The sequence below is a fragment of the Phoca vitulina genome, unplaced genomic scaffold (genome assembly GCF_004348235.1).
Source record: "Phoca vitulina isolate PV1807 unplaced genomic scaffold, GSC_HSeal_1.0 scaffold35, whole genome shotgun sequence".
In the NCBI taxonomy this organism is placed as follows: Eukaryota; Metazoa; Chordata; class Mammalia; order Carnivora; family Phocidae; genus Phoca; species Phoca vitulina.
The window spans coordinates 19,452,733-19,473,685 of NW_022589738.1; the positions used below are offsets into that span (position 1 = coordinate 19,452,733).

At 54.5% G+C, this 20,953-nt stretch overlaps 2 protein-coding genes across 3 annotated transcripts in view; one reads left to right on the top strand and one right to left on the bottom strand.

Annotated features, from left to right (window-relative positions):
* Positions 1 to 3,324: 3,324 nt before the first annotated feature.
* Positions 3,325 to 13,835, top strand: ARAF (A-Raf proto-oncogene, serine/threonine kinase). Its single transcript, XM_032426599.1, has 16 exons — positions 3,325 to 3,382; positions 4,672 to 4,866; positions 5,036 to 5,139; positions 5,895 to 5,997; positions 6,090 to 6,244; positions 6,352 to 6,450; positions 8,569 to 8,710; positions 8,814 to 8,841; positions 8,932 to 9,077; positions 9,171 to 9,373; positions 11,115 to 11,291; positions 11,400 to 11,446; positions 11,917 to 12,035; positions 12,274 to 12,405; positions 13,327 to 13,461; positions 13,670 to 13,835. The coding sequence occupies exons 2-16, from the start codon at positions 4,771 to 4,773 to the stop codon at positions 13,802 to 13,804; spliced, it is 1,821 nt and encodes a 606-aa protein (XP_032282490.1). The 5' UTR covers positions 3,325 to 3,382; positions 4,672 to 4,770; the 3' UTR covers positions 13,805 to 13,835.
* Positions 13,836 to 14,242: 407 nt separating this feature from the next.
* SYN1 (synapsin I) overlaps positions 14,243 to 20,953 on the bottom strand; it is a 47,087-nt gene continuing 40,376 nt past the window's right edge. Inside the window, exons 6-13 of one of the 2 annotated variants that reach the window (XM_032426592.1) lie at positions 20,206 to 20,268; positions 19,299 to 19,441; positions 19,122 to 19,196; positions 18,914 to 19,016; positions 17,502 to 17,648; positions 17,041 to 17,128; positions 16,368 to 16,953; positions 14,243 to 15,306 (exon numbers count right to left, since the gene is read on the bottom strand). In XM_032426592.1, coding sequence (XP_032282483.1) covers positions 15,279 to 15,306; positions 16,368 to 16,953; positions 17,041 to 17,128; positions 17,502 to 17,648; positions 18,914 to 19,016; positions 19,122 to 19,196; positions 19,299 to 19,441; positions 20,206 to 20,268 — 1,233 coding nt within the window. In that variant the 3' untranslated portion in view covers positions 14,243 to 15,278. Of the gene's footprint in view, positions 15,345 to 16,367; positions 16,954 to 17,040; positions 17,129 to 17,501; positions 17,649 to 18,913; positions 19,017 to 19,121; positions 19,197 to 19,298; positions 19,442 to 20,205; positions 20,269 to 20,953 lie in introns of both variants that reach the window. The other variant, XM_032426591.1, reaches the window with a different exon arrangement.

A 20,953-nucleotide genomic window follows, 5' to 3' on the forward strand; every position in this document is an offset into this window, starting at 1 on the left:
ACATTAATAAAACCAACAACCACTTTAAAATCGTTTAAAATTTCTAGGTGGATAATTTAGAAAAAATCATTATCAGCTAGTTCCGGTTTTAATTTTGGTTTTAATACATGGTGCTTCTGATGGTTTTAAATGTATGATGACGGTGATGTTATATAAAAACCCAAATCACTTTAAAGGCCTTCACGGCTTGTCAGGTACCTGTGGGATACTTGGCTGAAGTCATGCCAGTTGGGATGGGTTTGAAGTGAGTCTATGAGCCCTTGGGAGAGAAAAGATTGCCCTCTTACCACCATCCATCCCTTTCCCCCCTTACCTTCCCGCAGCGCCTGCGCAGTGAGTTTATGGAGGGATTTTTTTGCAAAGGTCCAGCAACACAGCCAGAAGTCTGTCTTTAAATCTTGCCTAGAGGGGCACCTGGGTGGCTCAGTTGGTTAAGCGACTGCCTTCGGCTCAGGTCATGATCCTGGAGTCCCGGGATCGAGTCCCGCATCGGGCTCCCTGCTCAGCAGGGAGTCTGCTTCTCCCTCTGACCCTCCCCCCCTCTCATGTGCTTTCTCTCTCTCTCTCTCTCTCAAATAAATAAATAAAATCTTTAAAAAAAAAAATACTGCCTAGAAATTAACATTTTTAAACAAATTAAATAATATATAACTGAATAATATTTCAATGAGTTGAAATTTAAAATGTATTCCCCCGACCCTGGAAATTATTCTTAGTTGGAGTGAGTATGTTTGAGCCCTTCACCGAGCTCCAGCAGTTGTTCTGACCCCATGTGGTGCTGAGGTGGCTGCCAGGGCGCTTGCACTGAGAAATGGGATTCAATTTCAGAAAAGAGAATTTAAAAAAAAATTCTCTAACCCATAAGAATTTGTAAGAAATCAAGATGTTTGGAATTATGTTTGAAGCCTTTTTTTTTTTGCCATGTGTTATTTATGAGGTATGTTTACATACAATAAAATGTCCCCAGTTTCAGTACAGAGTTCAATGAGTTTTGACAGATGCATACTGAACAGTCCAGTCACCTCCAAAAGTTCCTTCATGCCCTTCCCAGTTATTTTCCCGTAAGACAACAACTAGTCTGAAATCCCTCATTATAGATTAGTTTTGCCTGACTTAGAATTTCATACAAAGGGAATAATAGAGTATTTCTCCTTTGAGTCTGGATTCTTTCACTCAACCCTATGTCTGTGAGATTCAGAGACATATGAAGTAGTTTGTTTCCTTTCATTGCTGAGTCGTATTCCATGATCCCATTCTTGTGTTTCTTGTCAATTCTTCTGTTACTGGACACCTGGGCTGCTTCCAGTTTTTTGGTATCATGAATAAAGCTAATATGAACATCTGAGTGCAAGCTTTTGTGTGGACATACTGCAATCGCATGCTGTGGATGGCTCACTAGAGCCGATTTTGCCAATCTCAACTGTGGTTCAGTGATGTCATATTACTAGCTTGAAATAAGTCATGGTGGGAGTGTTTACACCATAATTGGGAAATGCTACAAATTAGAGGGTTTGTTTTTTTTTTCCTGGAGAGCTGGTTGTTAAACATTTACCAGCACATCACTGGACATATGTTCTTATTTCTTTGAATACCTAGGAGTCAGATTGCTGGATTGCACGTGTTTACCTCTATAGGAAGCTTCCGACCTGTTTCCAAAGTGGTTCACCACTTTAATGACAGTGCATGAAAGTCCCAGTTGCTCCACATTCTCAACGATATGTGGTAGTTATTGTCAGTCTTTTTAATTTTTGCCAGTGAATGGTGAAAATCCGAATAGAATGGGGGCGATGGGAAATGGGAGGTTATATGACAGCCCAGTAAGCCAAACTTTCGTCTCTCTCTATAGGCAGAGAAACATTAAATACACGTGGAAGCATGTTGAAGTCTCCGCACCTAGGGACTTTTCTCTATTCTTTCCCATTTCACCACATAAGGATGCTGAGGTTCCAAACAGGAGAATGCAGCCAGTTCAAACACCACAGGCAATTCACACTGTCGCGGAAATAATTAAATAATAAAATCTTGTGCCAGCCTGTGAATCCTCTCCACAAAGGTAGAAAAGAATGAAATAGTTTTATTTTTGAATAAACATTAAACCAGACTGCAATGTGCAACTCAAGCAATGCGCTAAAGAGCTTTCAAAGACAGAAAGAAACCTCATCTTTTATGCAGCCAGGCAGCTATAACCCGTTAGATACACGTTCTCAAGAAGGACAATTTGTCCTCGAGCAAGAGAACTTGACAGCACCGTTTGCTATACGTAGTTCATCTCCCGTTCACCTGGAGATCGGGGTAGCCATCTGCCCTTACCCAGAGGAAAAATAAAACACCTATCTCTTTGACAAGCAGGTAACAACTTGGGGCCAAGAGCCTAGGTCAAATTCCTACGGAGACGAGGAGATAAGGGTGTTAGACTCCATGTTTACATTTCAAAGAGATGGCTCCAAGGCCCTTAAGAACAACATTCCTGGGTAATGAAACTGGCAAGAGGCCTACTTAGCTTTTTACAAGATTTACATACATCTGGAAGGGACAGGGAAAAGATTTTACAAGTTTTCTAAAGGAAATGCTCTAAGAGAAGAGAGGATGGAAAGCCTCGTTCACTTTTGACACCAGGGAAAATTCAACTTTTGAAAAATTTGTTCTTACCCTACAATGCCCTTCACACATTTCCCTGCTCTGTGCCCCATTCCAGGTCCACACTTCCCTCGCCTCCTCAACGTGGTCATCTATGACTAATCTCTCAAAATCCTTACCAACTCCATTCCTAAAGTAAACTGCCCAGAACAGCAGGCTGCTCCTCCTAGGGCCAGACACCCCAGCCCCGGGCCCAACCAGAGACCCGCTGTTGTCAAAAGCTATGACTACAAGTTTCTTGGAACTGGCAAACGTTGCAGTTCTGCGGTCTGATTGCAACTCATTTCAAATGCGGTAAAACCGAGACACAGGAAAAGCCCAAATGGGTACCTACGGCTTCGGGTCACTGGCCAAAAAGAGGGCACTTAAGGATTTCCCGCCCAGACTCAGGAACCCCTAAAGTCAGCCCCAAGTGACTGAAAAAAAGTTCCTGCTTTATTCCACCACGGTACGATTGGGGTTGAAGTCCACCGCACGCAGGTCTCCACCCGACTGCGCCTGCGCGAGTCAGGACGTGCGAATTTGCCTCAGACCCTGACGTTTCAGGCAGCCCCTCCTAATCCGGAACACGACCCACATTCCGCCGGTCCTGCCTTGACAGGCGTGACCCTAACCCAATAAGGATGGAGGGCTGAATCCAGCGGAGCCAATGGCGAAAGCCCGAGGGGCGGTGGAGGCGGACTCTGCGACGAAACAAGAAGACAGGCCCAAGATGGAGGCGGCGGTGGCCGTAGCGGCGTGACAGGTGAGGGCGGGCCGGGCGGGGTTAGGTTTCTGGAGCGACCGCCGGGCACGGGCAGGGAGCCGGGACCGAAAGCTTAGTCCCAGGATGGCTTCGCCTGGGCCCCGGCGCCCCCCGCCCGGAACCGGAGGAGTGGTTTGACCCGGGGCGAGACCATCGTCGACAGCGGGGGTGGGGTGGGTAGACAGGAATAGGGGTGCAAGGCTGCGGGGGATGGTTTCGCCCGTCGCGTGTGGCAGTGCGCCTGCGCCGAGCTGGAAGGCCCTCGGTAGGCGGGGCCGGGTTGAATGGGGCCTGGGTTGTGGTGTGGTGTCCGGACTCCCTCTAAACCTCCTTGAGGTCTCTTGGTGAACCTGCCGTGCCGGCCATGGGGAGTGCGTGGAGCTGTGGTTCACTAGTCACGACCCACTAGCAGACTGTTTGAGGATTCCCCCATTACTCCTCTTTATTCCTCCCCAGTCTCCTTCCATTGTCACCAGTAATACGTCCGTGACCCCTTCATTAGTTAGGGGGGATTTTGGACCCCTTCATCCCCCGCTTTAAACCTGTTTATCTCACCTCGACAGTGCTTGGTAATGCACCATTACCCTCCATTCCCCCATGACAATGCCCGGTGATCTCCATTATCCACTCTTCTCCGCATTACAGTCCCTTCAGCACAGTTTGTGCTGAACCCCTATGAAGTCCCCATCACAGCCTGGTGACTGCCCTTAGCCACCGAACACAATGTTTGAGAGCCTGCCACCGTTACAGCCCAGGGCTTAGGGATTCCTGCAGGGCCCTTAAAAACACTGTTTGGTGCAATTCCCATTTCCCCCCAACTAAGGGCAGTATCTGATGATCTTGCGTTTCTTTCCCATCATCCTGTCTGTGACTCCTCCCTCACCACAGTATCTGGTAACCACCCTTTCTCCATTAAAAACCCAGGACAGCCTGTTCTTGCCCTTTATGTACCTGACACGCCTAATTGCAGTGTGGTTTGACTTCCTTGTTACCCCCACCCCCCCAGCACAGAGACTTGATACTCCTGTGCCCTCCAGGACAGTGTGTGCTGCCTCTCCTTGTGTGGTTACTACCCTCTCCTCTGCCCCCACCCTCTGAATCCTAGACCTTGGCCCTTAAGAGTGAGACAGACAACAGGGGAGGATGAGCAGAGGAGACACTGGATGAGTTCGAGGTGTTTACAAGATCCCTTGGCCGTTGTGTGTAGATTGGGCAACGGGGGTGGGGGTGATGTGGAGCCTGGAGATTGAATTTTTTTTTTTTTTTTGTCCCTTCCACTTTGCTTCCAGACTATCATTACTGGACCTCTGAATTCCTCCTGTGTTCTAGGAGCCCCATGGCACCTGCTCAGCCCCGCCTCAGCCCGTCTTGACAAAGTCCTAGGCTCCATGGAGCCACCACGGGGCCCCCCTGCCAACGGGGCTGAGCCATCCCGGGCAGTGGGCACTGTGAAAGTGTACCTACCCAACAAGCAGCGCACGGTGGTGAGTCCGACGGGCACAGCTGGCGGGGGGCGGGGATGGACCCAGTGGTAAGTCTTGGATCAGGACGGGGGACTCGGGGAGGCGGGGGGGGGGCGATGAGGCTTCTACAGAGGCCCAGGAAAGTCGGCTGGGGCCCGTGTTGGGCACTGACCCGCCCGTCTGCACACAGGTGACTGTCCGGGATGGCATGAGTGTCTACGACTCTCTAGACAAGGCCCTCAAGGTACGGGGTCTCAATCAGGATTGCTGTGTGGTCTACCGGCTCATCGAGGGGTAAGTGTGTTCCCCTCCACTGGGCACCCAGCCTCCTGTCCCCTCCTCGGAGGCATCCGATTCCTTCCCTCTGTCGTGCGGTTTCCATTAGTCTTCCATTAAGCTCAGTGACTCCATGAGTGTGTGCAGCTTTTGTTTCATAACTTCATTCATTCATTGGCCTTTGAGGCCAGCAGCTCGTCTCTCCTTGGCCCTCAGGTCCTCGCCCTGCTCCCGCGCCTCGTGCCGGAGTTCATCTGTGGTATTCTTTCACGATTTCATCTGTTTGCCAGCTCTCTGCATCCTCTGCCTCCTCATTCTTGGTCTGCCGAGCTGGGCCACGGAGGCCTTCCATTTATTCTCTGTCCTGGCCTTCCTTAATTGTTTTGTTTGACGCAGACATGGCTTTTTATTTGTCGTCTCGGCCGCGTTAGCCACTTTTTCAGGGGCTTGCTGAGCGCTTCTGAGATTTCGTGGTTTATTCACTGTCTCGTTTGCTCCTCACTGTGTGGTTAAGAGCATGGGCTCTTCACGCTGGCCAGCCACTGTCAGTCTTTTGTGGCCTTGGGCCAGTCACTTTATCCCTCTGAGCCTCAGTTTCCTCATCTGTAAAATGCGGGCAAGGATAGTAATTAGTTCCTAGAGTTGCCATGATGAAAATTAAACACGTTAGATGTTGCTCCATGGATGATGAGCATGGAGGGACTTTTGGGGGTTCCCTGCCTCCCACGAGCCCTGTCCCCCCTCTCACTCACTCCCTTCCATGCCTCCTACAGGCGAAAGACGGTCACCGCCTGGGACACGGCCATTGCCCCGCTGGATGGAGAGGAGCTCATCGTAGAGGTCCTTGAAGACGTCCCACTGACCATGCACAATTTTGTGAGTGTGGGGTGGAAAGTCGGGGCAGACTGTGGGCATGGGGCGGGAGGGTCCTAGACCAGGCCTCAACCTTCCCTGCTCTGTGGCAGCAGGTACGGAAGACGTTCTTCAGCCTGGCGTTCTGCGACTTCTGCCTTAAGTTTCTGTTCCACGGCTTCCGCTGCCAAACCTGTGGCTACAAGTTCCACCAGCATTGTTCCTCCAAAGTCCCCACAGTCTGTGTTGACATGAGCACCAACTGCCGACAGTGAGCCTGGCCTGGGGTGGGTGGGGGAGTGGGGACGACAGAAGCCACAAGGTTCTTACAGACAGCTGACTCTTGTCCTCTTGCCGTATCCCCTTAATGCCCTCAAGGTTCTACCACAGTGTCCAGGATTTGTCCGGAGGCTCCAGACATCACGAAGCTCCCTCACACCGCCCCCTGAACGAGCCGTTAACCCCTCAGGGTCCCAGGTAGGGATGCCTTAGCTGGAGGCCTGTTGTCAGGAGAAAAAGATATGGAGGCCTTCATAGACCACAAGCCATACTTCATTCATTTGTTTATTTGCACACATTAAGCACCTGTAGGTGTGGAGCTGTGGGACCTTGGGCAAGTCACCTAATCTCTCTGGGCCTTAGTTTTCTCATCTACGAAGAGGGGATAATAATACTTTTTACCACATAGGGTTCTGGTGAGAATTTTTTTTTTTTTTAGAAAATTCTTTTTTTTCTTTTTTTAAAGATTTTATTTATTTATTTGACAGAGAGATAGAGAGAACAAGTAGGCAGAGAGGCAGGCAGAGGGAGAGGGAGAAGCAGGCCTCCCGCCAAGCAGGGAGCCCGATGTGGGGCTCGATCCCAGGACCCTGGGATCATGACCTGAGCCGAAGGCAGCTGCTTAACCAACTGAGCCACCCAGGCGCCCCTCTGGTGAGAATTTAAATGTGTTAAGGCATATCCAGTGCTTAGAACGAGATCTGGTACAAAATAAGAAGTCCTTATTAATTACAAATACATACGTATAAGTATCTAACTGTTTCGTTAATTCTTGCAGTATAACCATGCTGAAACCTTTCCATTTTGAAATACATATTATTTTATCATAAATTCCCTTTTATTTCTCTTTAACATCAAGTATTATAATACTGTAGTATTTCTTTTTTTTAAAACACTTCTTTTTTTTTTTTTAAGATTGTATTTATTTGTCAGAGAGAGAGAGAGAGAGAGAACATGAGCCGGGGGAGGGACAGAGGAAGAAGTAGGCTCCCCCGCTGAGTGAAGAGCCTGATGTGGGGCTCGATCCCAGCACCCTGAGATCATGACCTGAGCTGAAGGCAGACGCTTAACCGACTGAGCCACCCAGGCATCCCAAAGTAGTAGTTCTATATTAAAGTATATGATTGCTCTAAGGTAGCATAAGTTTATAAAATATGCATTTTATCTGTCTACAAATACGGTACATTATATTAATATATCATGTATTCTGTGTACACTATTTTTATGTAATATAAAACACATTTTTATGTAACAAAATAGTAAAGTTAGGGCATTATGTTATTTTTAATTATGGGTACATGTGGATTAATTTCTAGGCATTTCATTTCAGGATAGTGAAAGGAACATTTAAAAATACATTTGTGACATTAAAATATATATAACATATATCTTTATGTATTAACATGTACATCTGTGTATAACATACAGTTGACCTTTGAACAACATGGGCTTGAACTGCGTGGGTCCAGTCACACGTGGATTTTTTACATGCAGTACTATAAGTGTATTTTCTCTTATGATTTTCTTAGAAACATTTTCTTTTCTCTAGCTTACCCTATTGTAAGAATACAGTATATGATACATTGAACATACAAAATACGTGTTACTCGACTGCTTATGTTATCGGTAAGGCTTCTGGTCAGCAGTAGGCTCTTAGTAGCTAAGTTTTTGGGGAGTCCGAAGTTACACATGGACGTTCAACTGGGCAGGGGGTCGGTGGTGCCCCTAATCCCTGCATCGTTCAAGGGTCAACTGTGTAACGTTACTGTAATAGGGCATATTCAGAAGCATTGGCATCTTAATACAGATAATATGTTGTATATCATATAATAATAGATTTGAGTAGTACACACAGAAGATATTATTTATTGCTCTTCTCCCCCCCCCCCCACTATCTTCTGTGGCTTGCTATTCCTCCTTTAGGTCTTTACTCAGATGTCCCCTCAGGGAAGCCTTTCCAGACAGAATCCGTGACACTTTCTGTCTCCTCGTGTTGCTTTACCTTTTCTTTATTGCACCTGTCACCAGCGGACATATTAAATATTCCTTGGGGGTTTTTGGCGCTCTCTCCTCACTAGAACACCAGCCCCACGAGGGCAGGAACTTGTTTTCGTTTTGCCCTCAGTTTTATTTCCACTGCCTAGGATGGTCTCTGCCACAGGGCAGGCACTCGGTAAGTGTTTCTTGAGGAAATGAAGAGCGGTAGTCACAGGAGACGGTGACTCGGAGCTACACATAATGTTTACCGGGCTGGGGGGAGGCTTTCCTCGTTCTCGTTCGTTCGACAGTGATTTCACAGCCTTTCCCCTGCTCTAGCTCCTGCACCCAGCACCGCGAGCCTGAGCACTTTCCCTTCCCCGCCACTGCCAGCGCCCCTCTCCAGCGCATCCGCTCCACGTCCACTCCCAACGTCCACATGGTCAGCACCACAGCCCCCATGGACTCCAGCCTTGTCCAGGTTGGTGTGGAGGGGCTCATTCCCAGAGGGCACCGGGCAGAGGGGCGCGCCGTTCCTCCTGGCCCCCGTGTCCCCTCTCTGACTCCTGTCCCTCTTCTTGCAGCTCACTGCCCCGAGTTTTAGCACCGATGGTGAGCCCGCCCCCCCCACCCCACTCCCGTGCCCCGCGCCCCCTCACCCCACCCCCTGGGCCCCCACTCACATCCCCTCCACACTTGCAGCTGCCGGTAGTAAAGGTGGTGGCGATGGAGCCCCCCGGGGGAGCCCCAGCCCGGCCAGCATGTCCTCGGGGAGGAAGTCTCCCCATTCCAAGTCCCCGTCAGAACAGCGGGAGCGGAAGTCCGTGGCCGATGACAAGAAGAAAGTGGTAAGCTCCGGGGGAGCCTTGGGTGGGGACGCCACAGGCTGAGTGATGAGGGAAGTGGGCAGGCCCCTGAGATGCCGCCCATGTGGCCCACAGAAGAATCTGGGGTACCGGGACTCGGGCTATTACTGGGAGGTGCCGCCCAGTGAGGTGCAGCTGCTGAAGAGGATCGGGACGGGCTCATTTGGCACCGTGTTTCGCGGGCGGTGGCATGGCGATGTGGCCGTGAAGGTGCTCAAGGTGGCCCAACCCACAGCTGAGCAGGCCCAGGCCTTCAAGAACGAGATGCAGGTGCTCAGGTGAGATGGCACGAGTGTGTGTGGGGGGGGGGGCGGGGGCGGGGCGGCTTTGGCGCCTCCCCCCGGGAAAGGCCGCGCTCGGGGCCCTTCCTGCACATCAGCCGTGTTTGTGTTGTTACAAGCATCAGCGTAAGCTGTTTCTCAATCAGGGATGTCCCTTTCCCCTCTGGGAGATGGCTCTGTTTAGAGGCCCTCTGATGATATTATTGTTTGGGTTTGGGTTGATACTGCTGTTAATTCATGTCTCCGCCTCCAAAACGTGGGTCTTCTCATTTGCCCGGCATGGGGTGGGTATGGCCGTAGGACTTGGGCGTTAACTGCGTGCCCTCACGTTAATAGTGTGCTGTTAAGCGCGGTGCCAGGAAGTCTCGTGTCCCTCCTTCCCCTCTGCTTGTATTACATCGTTAGTATTAGGTTTATCGGGGTGGATTCCTGTTATTAATCACAGTAATGCCATGATTCCAAGAACAGTATTATTTAACTTACTTTAGTCATGGTTTAATTAACGGTTGTAGTTGCTCTACTTAATACGTCGTTAATACTGTATTAGTTAATTTGCACTGAGAAACGCTGGTGTTCCTTTTCTGCCACTCTAGTTACTACCACTCCTGGGGTTGCTGACGTGGACTTGTCCTCTGACAAAAAATGGGCACAGTTACGTTACAGAGTTGATGTTATCATAATTTCTTGTGCTATTTTAACATTTATCCTCGTTATGGACACCGCAGTAAGAAAACTTTTATTCTCTGTTCCTCTCTGTGAAATGATTTGAGCACGCTGTTAGTTTGCATCGTATTAATGTTTTAACCACAATTGGAGCACTGTGAAGAGCGCTGCTGTCCTCTGTTACCCACTCTGGCGTGAGCAGAATTGCAGAGCATTGTCGATGTTGTTTGCATTTGTGTGACCGTAATACCTGCGGTTACTGCTTCTATAAGGAGGGAAGGTTTTCTTCTAAACCAGAGGGGGGTCTGTTCATCCGTGATGGAGTTTCTGTGAGGTAGACTCAGGTACCCAGTAGCAGTAGCAAGGATAGTGACGTTTTCAGGGTGCTTACCTATGGTAGGTGCTGTTCCAGGTGCCTTGCCGATTATTTGGTAACTCTTCTTGCCAACATCCCTATAAGGTAGCTCATATAATGATCACAGTTTTGCAGTTGAGGAAAATGAGAGGTTAAGTGTCATCCCTGAGGTTGCACAGTGAGTACCCGGGGAAGCCTGGATTGGAACACAGGATCTAATCTGAGTCCTAACTCCAAGCTCTTTACCTCTGAGCCTCTCGTGGTGATGAACAGGATATAGTCACACGTCACTGGTATTTTTACCGGCGTGTATCAGTATTAGCCTGCTGTATCAGTGAAGAAGGTTGGCATTCCACGTTCTTGTCTGTGAAACGGTCACGGGCCCAGGTCATGGTCAGGGTCAGAGGTTGGCAGGTGTCGATGATGGAGAGCCACTGGTCGGTAGAGGGGTAGGGGCAGTGGTCTCTCCCTCCCGCTTTTGTTGGGAGACTCGGCTGGGGAAGCTGGGGACACAAGCCCCCCAGGGACGGAATCCTAGCCCATCCAACATACCTCACAAATGCAGTGCGTCTGGCCGCGGCCTGGCCCCGAGCCTCCTGACAGACAGGGTGGAAATGACGACAGAAGGCAGCAGTGAGCGGCACCATCCCTGATGCTCCGAAAGGGGGTTACAGCCGCTCTCTTTCCTTCCCGCCCCGGTACCACCCTCCCTGCTTACAGGAAGACACGGCACGTCAACATCCTGCTGTTCATGGGCTTCATGACGCGGCCGGGCTTCGCCATCATCACGCAGTGGTGCGAGGGTTCCAGCCTCTACCACCACCTGCATGTGGCCGACACGCGCTTCGACATGGTCCAGCTCATTGACGTGGCCCGGCAGACCGCCCAGGGCATGGAGTGAGCCTCCCGGCCTGGGGGTGAAGGGAGGGGGCCGGGGGGCTTGGGGCGGGGAGATGAGGTAACCCCGCGCGCTGGCCAATTTGCCTTCTACTTCCACCCCTACAGCTACCTCCATGCCAAGAACATCATCCACCGAGATCTCAAGTCTAACAGTATCTGCCTGTCCCTGTCTGCGGGCTTGGGGGGGGTGGGGGCTTAGTGGGGGTGGCTCTTGTTGGGGGGCCCTCTGGAGATGCATGGGGAGGGACACGTGTCACGTGGCTTAATAGGGGCTCTAATGGGGGGGTCTCTTGGTCAGGACTCAAGGTTGTGGCTGATTCGGGTGCTGTTGTTGGGGACTTTGGTCAGGGTCCAAGCTATGGGAGCTGTGGAGGGCATGGCAGGTCTGGGTGCCGCTCGAGGCGCTTCCTGGTTAGGAGCCACGGTGCGGGGGGGCAAGCATAGGGGGCATTAATTGGAGTTCCCCACTCAAGTCAAGATTGTAGCTAGTTTGTGTGATACTGGGGGGCTTCTGGTCAGGGTCAGAGGCATGACTGGTGGTGGGGGCATCAATGGGAACCGCCCCGTTAGGATGGGAGATGTGGCTCTTGGGAGCTCCTATAGTGGCCCTTGACCCTGGTGGACATCTTCCTACATGAGGGGCTCACAGTGAAGATCGGTGACTTTGGCCTGGCCACAGTGAAGACACGGTGGAGTGGGGCCCAGCCCTTGGAGCAGCCCTCAGGCTCCGTGCTATGGATGGTGAGTTGGGCCAGGCTGGACTGGGGCTATCCAGATAGGGGCATGGGTGGCTGGGGCGGGATGTGGGGAGCTGAGTGGGGATGGGGATGCTTGTGCCAGATGGGGGCGTCTAGACTGCTCATGCTTTACCCCACGTGGGTGCTCTGAGTTGTACCCAGTGTGGCTAGTGGGATCTGGGACAATGGGCGGCCATTTGCTGACCTCCGTGGTCCCCCCTGCCTGGTCTTCCCTATTGAAGGCGGCTGAGGTGATCCGTATGCAGGACCCGAACCCCTACAGCTTCCAGTCGGATGTCTACGCCTATGGGGTTGTGCTCTATGAGCTCATGACCGGCTCGCTGCCGTACAGCCACATTGGCAGCCGTGACCAGGTGGGCCCCACCCTTTACCCATAATCTCCCAGGCACAGACCCCAGATTTCCTCCTTTGTAAAGACCGAGAATGCCACACTTCCCCCAGAAACCCAAAATCTTCTGGGTTGAGAGCTCTCAGCATCCTCTGGTCTTCCCTACCTAGAATCCCCTCTTTCCCTACATATCTACAGTCCTCTGGGTCCTTGAAGTCCAGAACCTGCCATGGCCCCCAACAAACCCAGAAGCCCCCTGGAACTCTAGATACCTACAGTCCTCTGGCCTGGGTACTCAAAATCCCCCAAGTCCCAAAGCCCAGAATCCCATTTCTCCCAGTGACAGAAGCTGTCTGTGCTTCTGGAATACTCACAGATACCCACAGTCATTCAGGCCTTGGGTATCTGGCAGGCTTTGGGGGCCCTGGAACCCATGATACTCTGGGCCCCAGGCTCTCCGAGTTCTCCACGTTGAAGGCCTCCAGGCCATCAGAAACCTGGGATCCTCTAGGCTCCAAGCACTGAGCTGTCACAATCCTACAGGCCACCTGGACCCATAGTTCTCTAGGCACCGGACCCCTACAGAAATACAAGCCCCTGAGTTTTAGACTCCTTTAGCTCCTCCAGACCCAGAACTTCGTGTTTCCCCTGACTCAGTACTTTCTAGGCTTGTAGAAACCTATGAGGCCAGGGATACCTATAATTCTGGATTTCTCCCAAGCTTCAATCCCTCTGTTCTGCAGAGAATCCCTGTCCTCAGAGACCCAGTCCCAAGTCCTCAGAGACCCAGTGTCCTTGGATCCACAAGATCCCCACAGCCCTCCAGACCCCAATACCCAGAGTACCCTAGTTTCCCCCAAAAGGAGCCTCCAAAGCCCCTTGAGACCCAGAATTCCCTCAGCCTCCCAGCCCAGACCCCCAGATCACCCCATTCCTGTCCCTCCAGATTATCTTTATGGTGGGCCGTGGCTATCTGTCCCCGGACCTCAGCAAAATCTCCAGCAACTGCCCCAAGGCCATGCGGCGCCTGCTGTCTGATTGCCTCAAGTTCCAGCGGGAGGAACGTCCCCTCTTCCCCCAGGTGGGCCTGGTAGGAGGGCTGGGTACACTGGGGGGTCGGTGCTCAGGAGGAGGACGACTCCGGGGTGTCACTGGGAATTGGGCGAGTTCAGTGCTCAAAAGTGTACGGCGTGTGTGCGTGTGTGCGCTTCCCCAGTAGGCTGGGGTTTGTGGGTGTCGGGGTGCCCATGTGGCTCCGGACACCCCCCCTAACCTGCCCCTGCCCCCAGATCCTGGCCACGATTGAGCTGCTGCAGCGGTCACTCCCCAAGATTGAGCGGAGTGCCTCCGAACCCTCCTTGCATCGCACCCAGGCCGATGAGCTGCCTGCCTGCCTGCTCAGCGCAGCCCGCCTTGTGCCTTAGGCCCTGCCCCCAGCCACCAGGGAGCCAATCTCAGCCTGCCACGCCAAGGAGCCCTGCCCACCAACCAATCAATGTTCTGTTTCTGCCTTGATAACTGCCTCAGGATCCCCCGTCCCCGTCCTGGGAGATGAGCGGGTCCCCATGTGCTTTTCCAGTTCCTCTGGAATTGGGGGACCCCCCCAAAGACCGAGACCCCCGCTTCCTCCATGATTTGGTTTCCTCTTGGCTTTGGGGATACTTCTAAATTTGGGAGCTCCTCCATCTCCAATGGCTGGGATTTGTGGCAGGGATCCCACTCAGAACCTCTCTGGAATTTGTGCCTGATGTGCCTTCCACTGGATTTTGGGGTTCCCAGCACCCCCTTTGGATTTGGGGGGTCCCCTCTGTGTCTTCCCCACCATTCAAGGACCCCCCTGTTCACCAAGAAGCACAGAATTCTGCTGGGCCTTTGCTTGTTTATTTTGCTTCCCGACTCTTCTCGTGGGGTTCAGAGCCGCTGAAGGGTGGGGGTGAGTCCAGGCAAGGAGTGGTTGGGGGGAAGTGCGGACCACACGAACAGCGCCACTGCACGCTCACCACAGGCGGCACGAGGAACGCAGACCACGTATGCCAAGCACGGCACGAGAGGAGGCCACGGCAGTCACAGACACAGACATCACAGCAAAGGTGGGGAAGCGGAGGACCACTGGCCCTCCATGTGCAAAGGATTCTGGGAGGATGGGTGGAGTTTGCATATTTAAAGATAGCTGTCAGAGGCAGGGAAGTGGGAGTATGGGTCCCTGGGGAACAGGAGGGTCCTAGCAGTGGGAGGGCCTCCCAATGTGTTGACTGGGGCTGGGGGCGGGTAGGAGAAATCCCTGCGGGGCTGGATAGTGGCATCTGACGAGGTGGCTCTCCAGAGATGGGAGATCCGTGGAAAGGGGCTCCAAGGCAGGGGTTTCTTAAGGATTTCGGAAATTCTGATGGGGCACACGGCGCACTTGAGAGATCTGGGACCAGGAGGACGGTTTTCCAAGAATTTCGGGGCTCCAGGAGGGGCCTTGGTGTCAGGGCCAGAACGGGTTGCCTGGTGTTTGGGAGCTTCTGGGAAGGAAAGTGCACTCCCGGGGGGGCCGGGAGTTGAGGTCTTCGGGAGTTTGGAGGTTCTAAAACTGAAAAGTAAGTCTTGAGGTGGCCGGGAGTGGGCTTTTAAAAGGACTTGGGGATTCCAAAAGTGAGAACTGGTGTTAGGAGCAGGAGTGAGGGGTTCCCCAGGGACTTGGGCATTCTGCAGAGTGAGAAGAGGGATCTTGGTGGACCAGGAGAGGGCTTCTCAAGGGATTTGGAGACTCCAGAAGTGAGAAATGGATTCAGGGCCCAGAGGGGGGTTGCCCAGGAGGAATTAAGGGTTCTCAGGGTGGGGTGTCAGTCGGAGAAGAGGCTGGCGAAGGACTTCCTCAGGCTGCGGATGGTCTCAGCTTTCACCTCGTCCTGGCTAAGGCTGGGCCTGGGCGGGGCTGGCTCTGGAAGGTTGAAGGCATTGGTCAGAGACTGGGATTTGCTAGAGAGAGACAAGGTGGAGGCATGGGAGGAAGGGGGGGAGGAAGGGAGGAAGGGGAGAGAAACACAATGTTACCCCAGGCCCGGCCCAGCCCTGCCCCTCTAGTCCTGAGGCTGTGCCTGTGACCCTCCCACCCACCCTCACAGGCCTGGACCCTGCTGGAGTCTCGGGTGGAGTTGGGGGAGCCCTGGGCCAGGCTGGGAGGACTTGGATCTAAGGTGAAGTCTGGGCTTAGTGGGAAGAGGCCCAGACTGAACCTCCTCTTCACATTCTAGGCTGGACTGGGAGGAGTTGGAGGTGCAGGGGAAGATGGGCGGGGCACTTTCCAGTCTGGGTGAGGTGTCCTGGAGGGAGCACGGTGCGGTTCGCACCCAGGACTGGCTGGCAGGGGGTGGTGGTGGGGGGCAGGTCTAAGGGGGAGTAGTTGCATGTGGCGGGGAGGACTTCTAAGCTAAGGTGGGGGGAGGTCTGGAGTGCACCAGAAGAGGTAGAGAGGACGGTATGATGATTTGGGGGGAGACTGGGATGGCCTAGAGAGGAGCCTAGGCTGTAGGGAAAGCATGAGGGCAGCTGGGAAGAGCATGAAGTGACAGGACGACAGTGAATTGGGCCGGGAGGAGTTTGGGGGTTCGGCTGGGAGGAGTCCGTTTGGGCAGGAGAGGGGTGCGTTTTGCTGGGAAGGCTCCAGACGGGCGGGGAGGAAGATCTGCTGGGCAGGGAGGTACTCGGGGAGGGTCAGCAAGGCGCCAGGGTTGGGCCCAGAGGGGCTGGGGTAGGGGGTTTTCCCAGGGGCCTGTTTGGAGGACCTGGAACTAAAAAGGGGTTTCTCTGGGATTCTGGCACGAATCTCTGGTGTGGAGGGGTGGATAGCTCGGAGGAGGGTTCTGCCCAGACAGGACATGGAGCTCTTGGGACTCCTGTGTGGGACCTGGGTCCAAGGAGCCTGGGAGCTGGGGCCACTCTCCTGGTTCGGGAACCTGTTTTGGGAGCAGCAAGGCAAGGGCTGCCGTGGGGTCCTCTTACTTGAGCTGGGGGTGCGGGGGTCCCCCGGCAGTGGCGGGTGGCGGCACATCCTGGCTGGGTTTCTGGGCCAGCTGAGGCTTGGTGGGTCGTCCAGCAGGTCCTGGGCCACTGGGCCGCGGCTGCTGCGTGGTGGGTGGCCCAGTGCGGGGCATGGGACCCGCCTGGCTGGCCTGGCGTGTGGGGCCGGCAGGGCCCGGGGGTTTCTGGGGTGGGCCCTGGCGCTGCTGACCACCCGGTGGGGCCCCCGAGGCCTTTGGCGGAGCCTGACCGGAGACGGATGTCTGCCGGGTAGCCTGTGGGGGGCCCGCCTGGCGCTGGGGAGATGGGGAGGCGGGTGGGCGGGCTGCTGGGGGTGCCCCAGGTCCTCCCGCCACCGGCCGGGACTGGCGGCCTTGACCCTGGGCCAGCGGTGGGGGCTGGGACACAGGCTGCTGGGGCGCTGATGTGGGACTCGGTAGGCGCTGGGGCAGGGGGCTGCCAGCTGGGGGTCCAAGGCCCGAAAGGTGCTGCTGGCCCTGCGGGGGCGGGCGCTGCTGCAACGGGGGTCCCTGGCGTTGGGGGCCTGGGCCCGGCTGTGGAGGGCCACCTGAGGGACAGAAAAAGTGCACATGTGAGAGGTGGGTGGGGGGTCTGCCAGTCCAGTAGGGGCCCAGGAAGCCGGCCCCTCACTTACCCTGGGGTGGGGGTCGTTGCTGAGCCGGAGGCCCCGAGGGCTGCTGGGAGGTCTGGCGGCCCAAGGGCAGGGCCCCTGGGGACGGAGTCTGCGGCAGAGGAGTGGAGCAGGAGAGGTTAAAAATAGTCACGGGCCAGCCTGAGCGTCAGCCAATCAAAACGACACGGGCTGTTCTGGTGCTGGGTGTTGCCCCGTCTGTGGCTGAGCTGAGGGGGTATCAGGCCGTGTGTGTGCTGGGGTGGGGGCTAGTTCCCAGGGGCTGGCCGGGAGGCACTCAGGGAAATCAGGACAGCGGCTGTTTGATCAAGTTTAAAAACGACTGCTAACTGCCACCACCCACGCGTCGTGGCAGCGCCCTCGGCCGGCCGCTTCTTAGCTCTGCGGCGGGGTGACCCCGGGCTGGCCGGCCCGCCACCAGCCGCCTCGCGCCAAGGGCCGTCGCCCGGCACCAGGGGCCTGACCTGGCTGTGGGAGCCCCGGCCGGGGGAGGCCTCCCGCTGCCGCTGCCTGGGCAGGGCCTGGGCCATCTTGTTGACCACAAGCTCCACGATGAGCTGCTTGTCTTCATCTTGGTGGTCCCCGATGAGCGGCATGGAGGAGCCCACCACCTGGGGGAGGAAAAGGGGCGCAGTGAGGAGAGAGGCGGGAAGGTGCCTGGGAGTGTGACAGTGACAAAGTGCCTTAAGTTGGGGGACGGCAGGGCTGCTGCCAAGGAAACTGAGATTCAGTTTGCCAAGCACCAGCTCTGCAGTGTGAGGAAGGCTTGTCGGTTACAGGTACCTTACAGCTGGGGGGGGGGGGCGGTTGCTACAGCTCAGAGCGGAGTTCCACTCAGGGCCCGTGGGGCCAAATCCCGCCCACCTCACCCCTGTTTGGGGATGGCCCCTGAGCTAAGGGGTGGGTTTTGCACTTTTGAATTATTGGGAAAAAAAACAAAAGAAGATTTCATGCCATGTGAAAACATATGAAGTTTAGATTTCTATGTGCATACGGTTTTAGGGGATGTGACACAGCCGTGCTTTTTTTTTTTCTTTTTAACATACTGTCTCTGGCTGCTTTTGCAGAGTAGCTGCAACAGAGACTGTATAGCCCACAAAGCCCGAAACGTGCACTGTCCGGCCCTTGACAAAACGTTTACCAATCCCTGCTTTATAGTGTGCTAGGTGCTCTGTCGTTCACGAAGAACTTTGTGGCTTATATAGTACTTTACAGTTTACAAAGTTCCTGTTCTTCAAGGGACTGGGGGTTATATGGTGGGTTTAGACTTCGGAAAGTGCTTTGCTAGGGCACCACTGTTTACAAAATGCCTTACCACGTATAAAGCGCTACCGTTTACCAAGCACTCCACATTTCCAAGGCACTTTAGAGTTTATAAATGGCTTTGCAGTTTCCCGGGGGTACCGCTGTCTACAAAGAACCTTAGAATGTTGAAAGCACTTTGCTTCGATAACAGGCTCCTTTTTTAAATTTTCTTTTTTATTTTTTAATGTTTTTGAAAGATTTTATTTATTTGAGAGAGACAGCGTGAGAGAGAGAGCACAAGCAGGGGGAGCGGCAGGCAGAGGGAGAAGCAGGCTCCCCACAGAGCAGGGAGCCCGATGCGGTACTCGATCCCAGGACCCCGGGATCATGACCTGAGCCAAAGGCAGACGCTTAACCGACTTGAGTCACCCAGGTGCCCCCCAAGCTCCTTTTTATTAAAAAATAGTTTTATAAAGCACTTCGCTGTTCACGCGGCACTTCCTACTTTGACCTTCCAGTTTACAGAGTGCTTCAGTAGCCACCTTCTGGGCCATGGGGAACTGCACAGTTCACTGCGTGTCGCTGCCATGCGCCTCCCTCCGTACCCCCACCACTTTCCGGGCGCTCCCACCTCAATGATGTGATCCCTTCCGTCCTTGCCGTGCAGCGCCTCCACCGCGCAGATGTCCAGTCCCCCAAAAATCTCTGAGCAGGTATCCACCCACAGCTTGTACCTGCCAAGATGGGGGGACAGGCAGCCTGTCAGTGCTTGGCTTGGGGCGCGCCACGCTCCCCGCCACCCCCACCTCCCATCCGGCCGGGCCCCGGGCCACCCCCACCTGTCAGACATGGCAATCTGCTCGAGCATCGCAGAGCCGGTGTTGGTCTTCCAGTTTCCCGACACTGACGTCCTCCTGCGGGGCGGGGGGGCCGAGAGGAGAGAGGACCGAAGCTCAGGGGAGCCTGGGCTGCGTGGGGCAGGGGCCCCCGACCCGGGCCCTGGTGTCTGCACTCACATGTAGGCTTTGTAGTTCTGCCCAATCTTCTGGACACGCACGTCATATTTGGCATCGATGAAGGGCTCGGCGGTGGCGTACGTCTTGGTCAGTGCCACGACACTCGCGATGTCCTGGAAGTCGTGCTGGTTGTCCACCTTGACCTGTGGGGAGCGGGGCCTGCTGAGGACAGGGCAGCCGTGGGCCGCGGGGGCGGGGGTGGCGCCTCGGGCTGGGGGCGTGCGCACCGATGGGCCGGGGGAGCCGGGGACATAACAACTGTGTGGCACTCAAGCATGCAGGATTGTGGGTCTCCTGGCTTTCACACGGACACAGGAGACACACAGGTGGGGAGATGCAACTTGGAACACACTGAAAACGGTTGAGTTGTCCACTTCAAGTGGGTAAGTGGTATGGGAGGTGACTTTTTTCTCATAAAGCTGTGGGAAAATGGTGTGTACATATAGTCCGTGCATGTGAGCACCCAGACCCAAAGTCAGTGGTCCACACGATACGAAAGCAGACAGAAGCACAGACACACGTTCCAAGTCGGCTTCCTACATACACAGAGCCAGACTCAGGGGGACGGAAAGCATACAGGACCCCAAGACCCTTGAACATGAAAGACCACACACTGTGTGTTCGACACAGAGGCACGCATATACACAGACACAATGCCGGCTACACGAACAAAAGAATAGGACACACAAAACTGGTTGAACGTCTGACAGAAAATTGGGCCAACAGACTCTAAGCATGTGAGGGAAACAATACACATCGATGAAGACGCCCCAGGACACACAGTCATACAGAATGACTGGTGTGCGTTGAATGTGCGGTACACACGGACACACGTGCGCACGATGCCAGGAGCGTGCACCACGCACACGCGCACACGCGCACACGCACACCCCGTCTGGGGACTCACCTTGCCCATCCCGGAGTGCGCATGCCCCATCTTCACCACCACAGGGTACGTCGTGCTGCTGAGCTGGTGGGGGGGAAGGCAGAGCACGGTCAGGGCGGGAGGGCCGATGGCCAGGGGTGGGGATGCCACTGAGAGAAGCCCATTCAGTGGGAGCCACACTAGGAGCCATTTCCCAGAAGAGGCGAGTCAGAGACAGATAGCAGCACCAGGCCGGGGGGTGGGGGTGGGGTCACACAGCGTCTCTGAGCCCAGAATCGAACTCAGAGCCCTGCCTGCCTGTCCCTCCCTCCACTACCCCCAAGTGCCAGACATCCCGCCTCTGCTTTCCCGGGCAGAGGCATGGGATAGGGGTGGGGGACTTTTCCGGAAAAGGGAAAGTTTGTTTTGCCAGTGAATGGATGATAGAGAAGTGAGTGTGTGCATGTGTGTGCGTGGGGGTGTGGTGGTGAGCACGTAGTAACCGGACCCCTGGGCCAGGCCTCCTGTGTGAGCATGGTTCGGACACAGCCCACAGACCCGCACACGAACCCTCGGAACCCACACCTACACGACCAGACCCAGACATTCCCACGCGTGTCGGGACCCACACGATGGAAAGACCCAGGACCAACGCAGGCTCGGAGCACGCCTTGCTCTCTGGCTGCCGAGATCCGCACAGCCGTTCAGCCTGCCAGGTGCTCGCGGGGTGGGCCAGGGGCCCGGGCCCCCGCCAGCCTCACCGCCCGGCAGCGCACGCGCGGGCACGCAC

Excerpts from the sequence above, each read along its gene's own strand:
- ARAF (XM_032426599.1), top strand. The coding sequence starts at position 4,771 with ATGGAGCCACCACGGGGCCCCCCTGCCAACGGGGCTGAGCCATCCCGG. Across the intron at positions 4,867-5,035 it reads CCAACAAGCAGCGCACGGTG|GTGACTGTCCGGGATGGCAT; the intron begins GTGAGTCCGACG and ends GTCTGCACACAG. Across the intron at positions 6,245-6,351 it reads ATGAGCACCAACTGCCGACA|GTTCTACCACAGTGTCCAGG; the intron begins GTGAGCCTGGCC and ends AATGCCCTCAAG.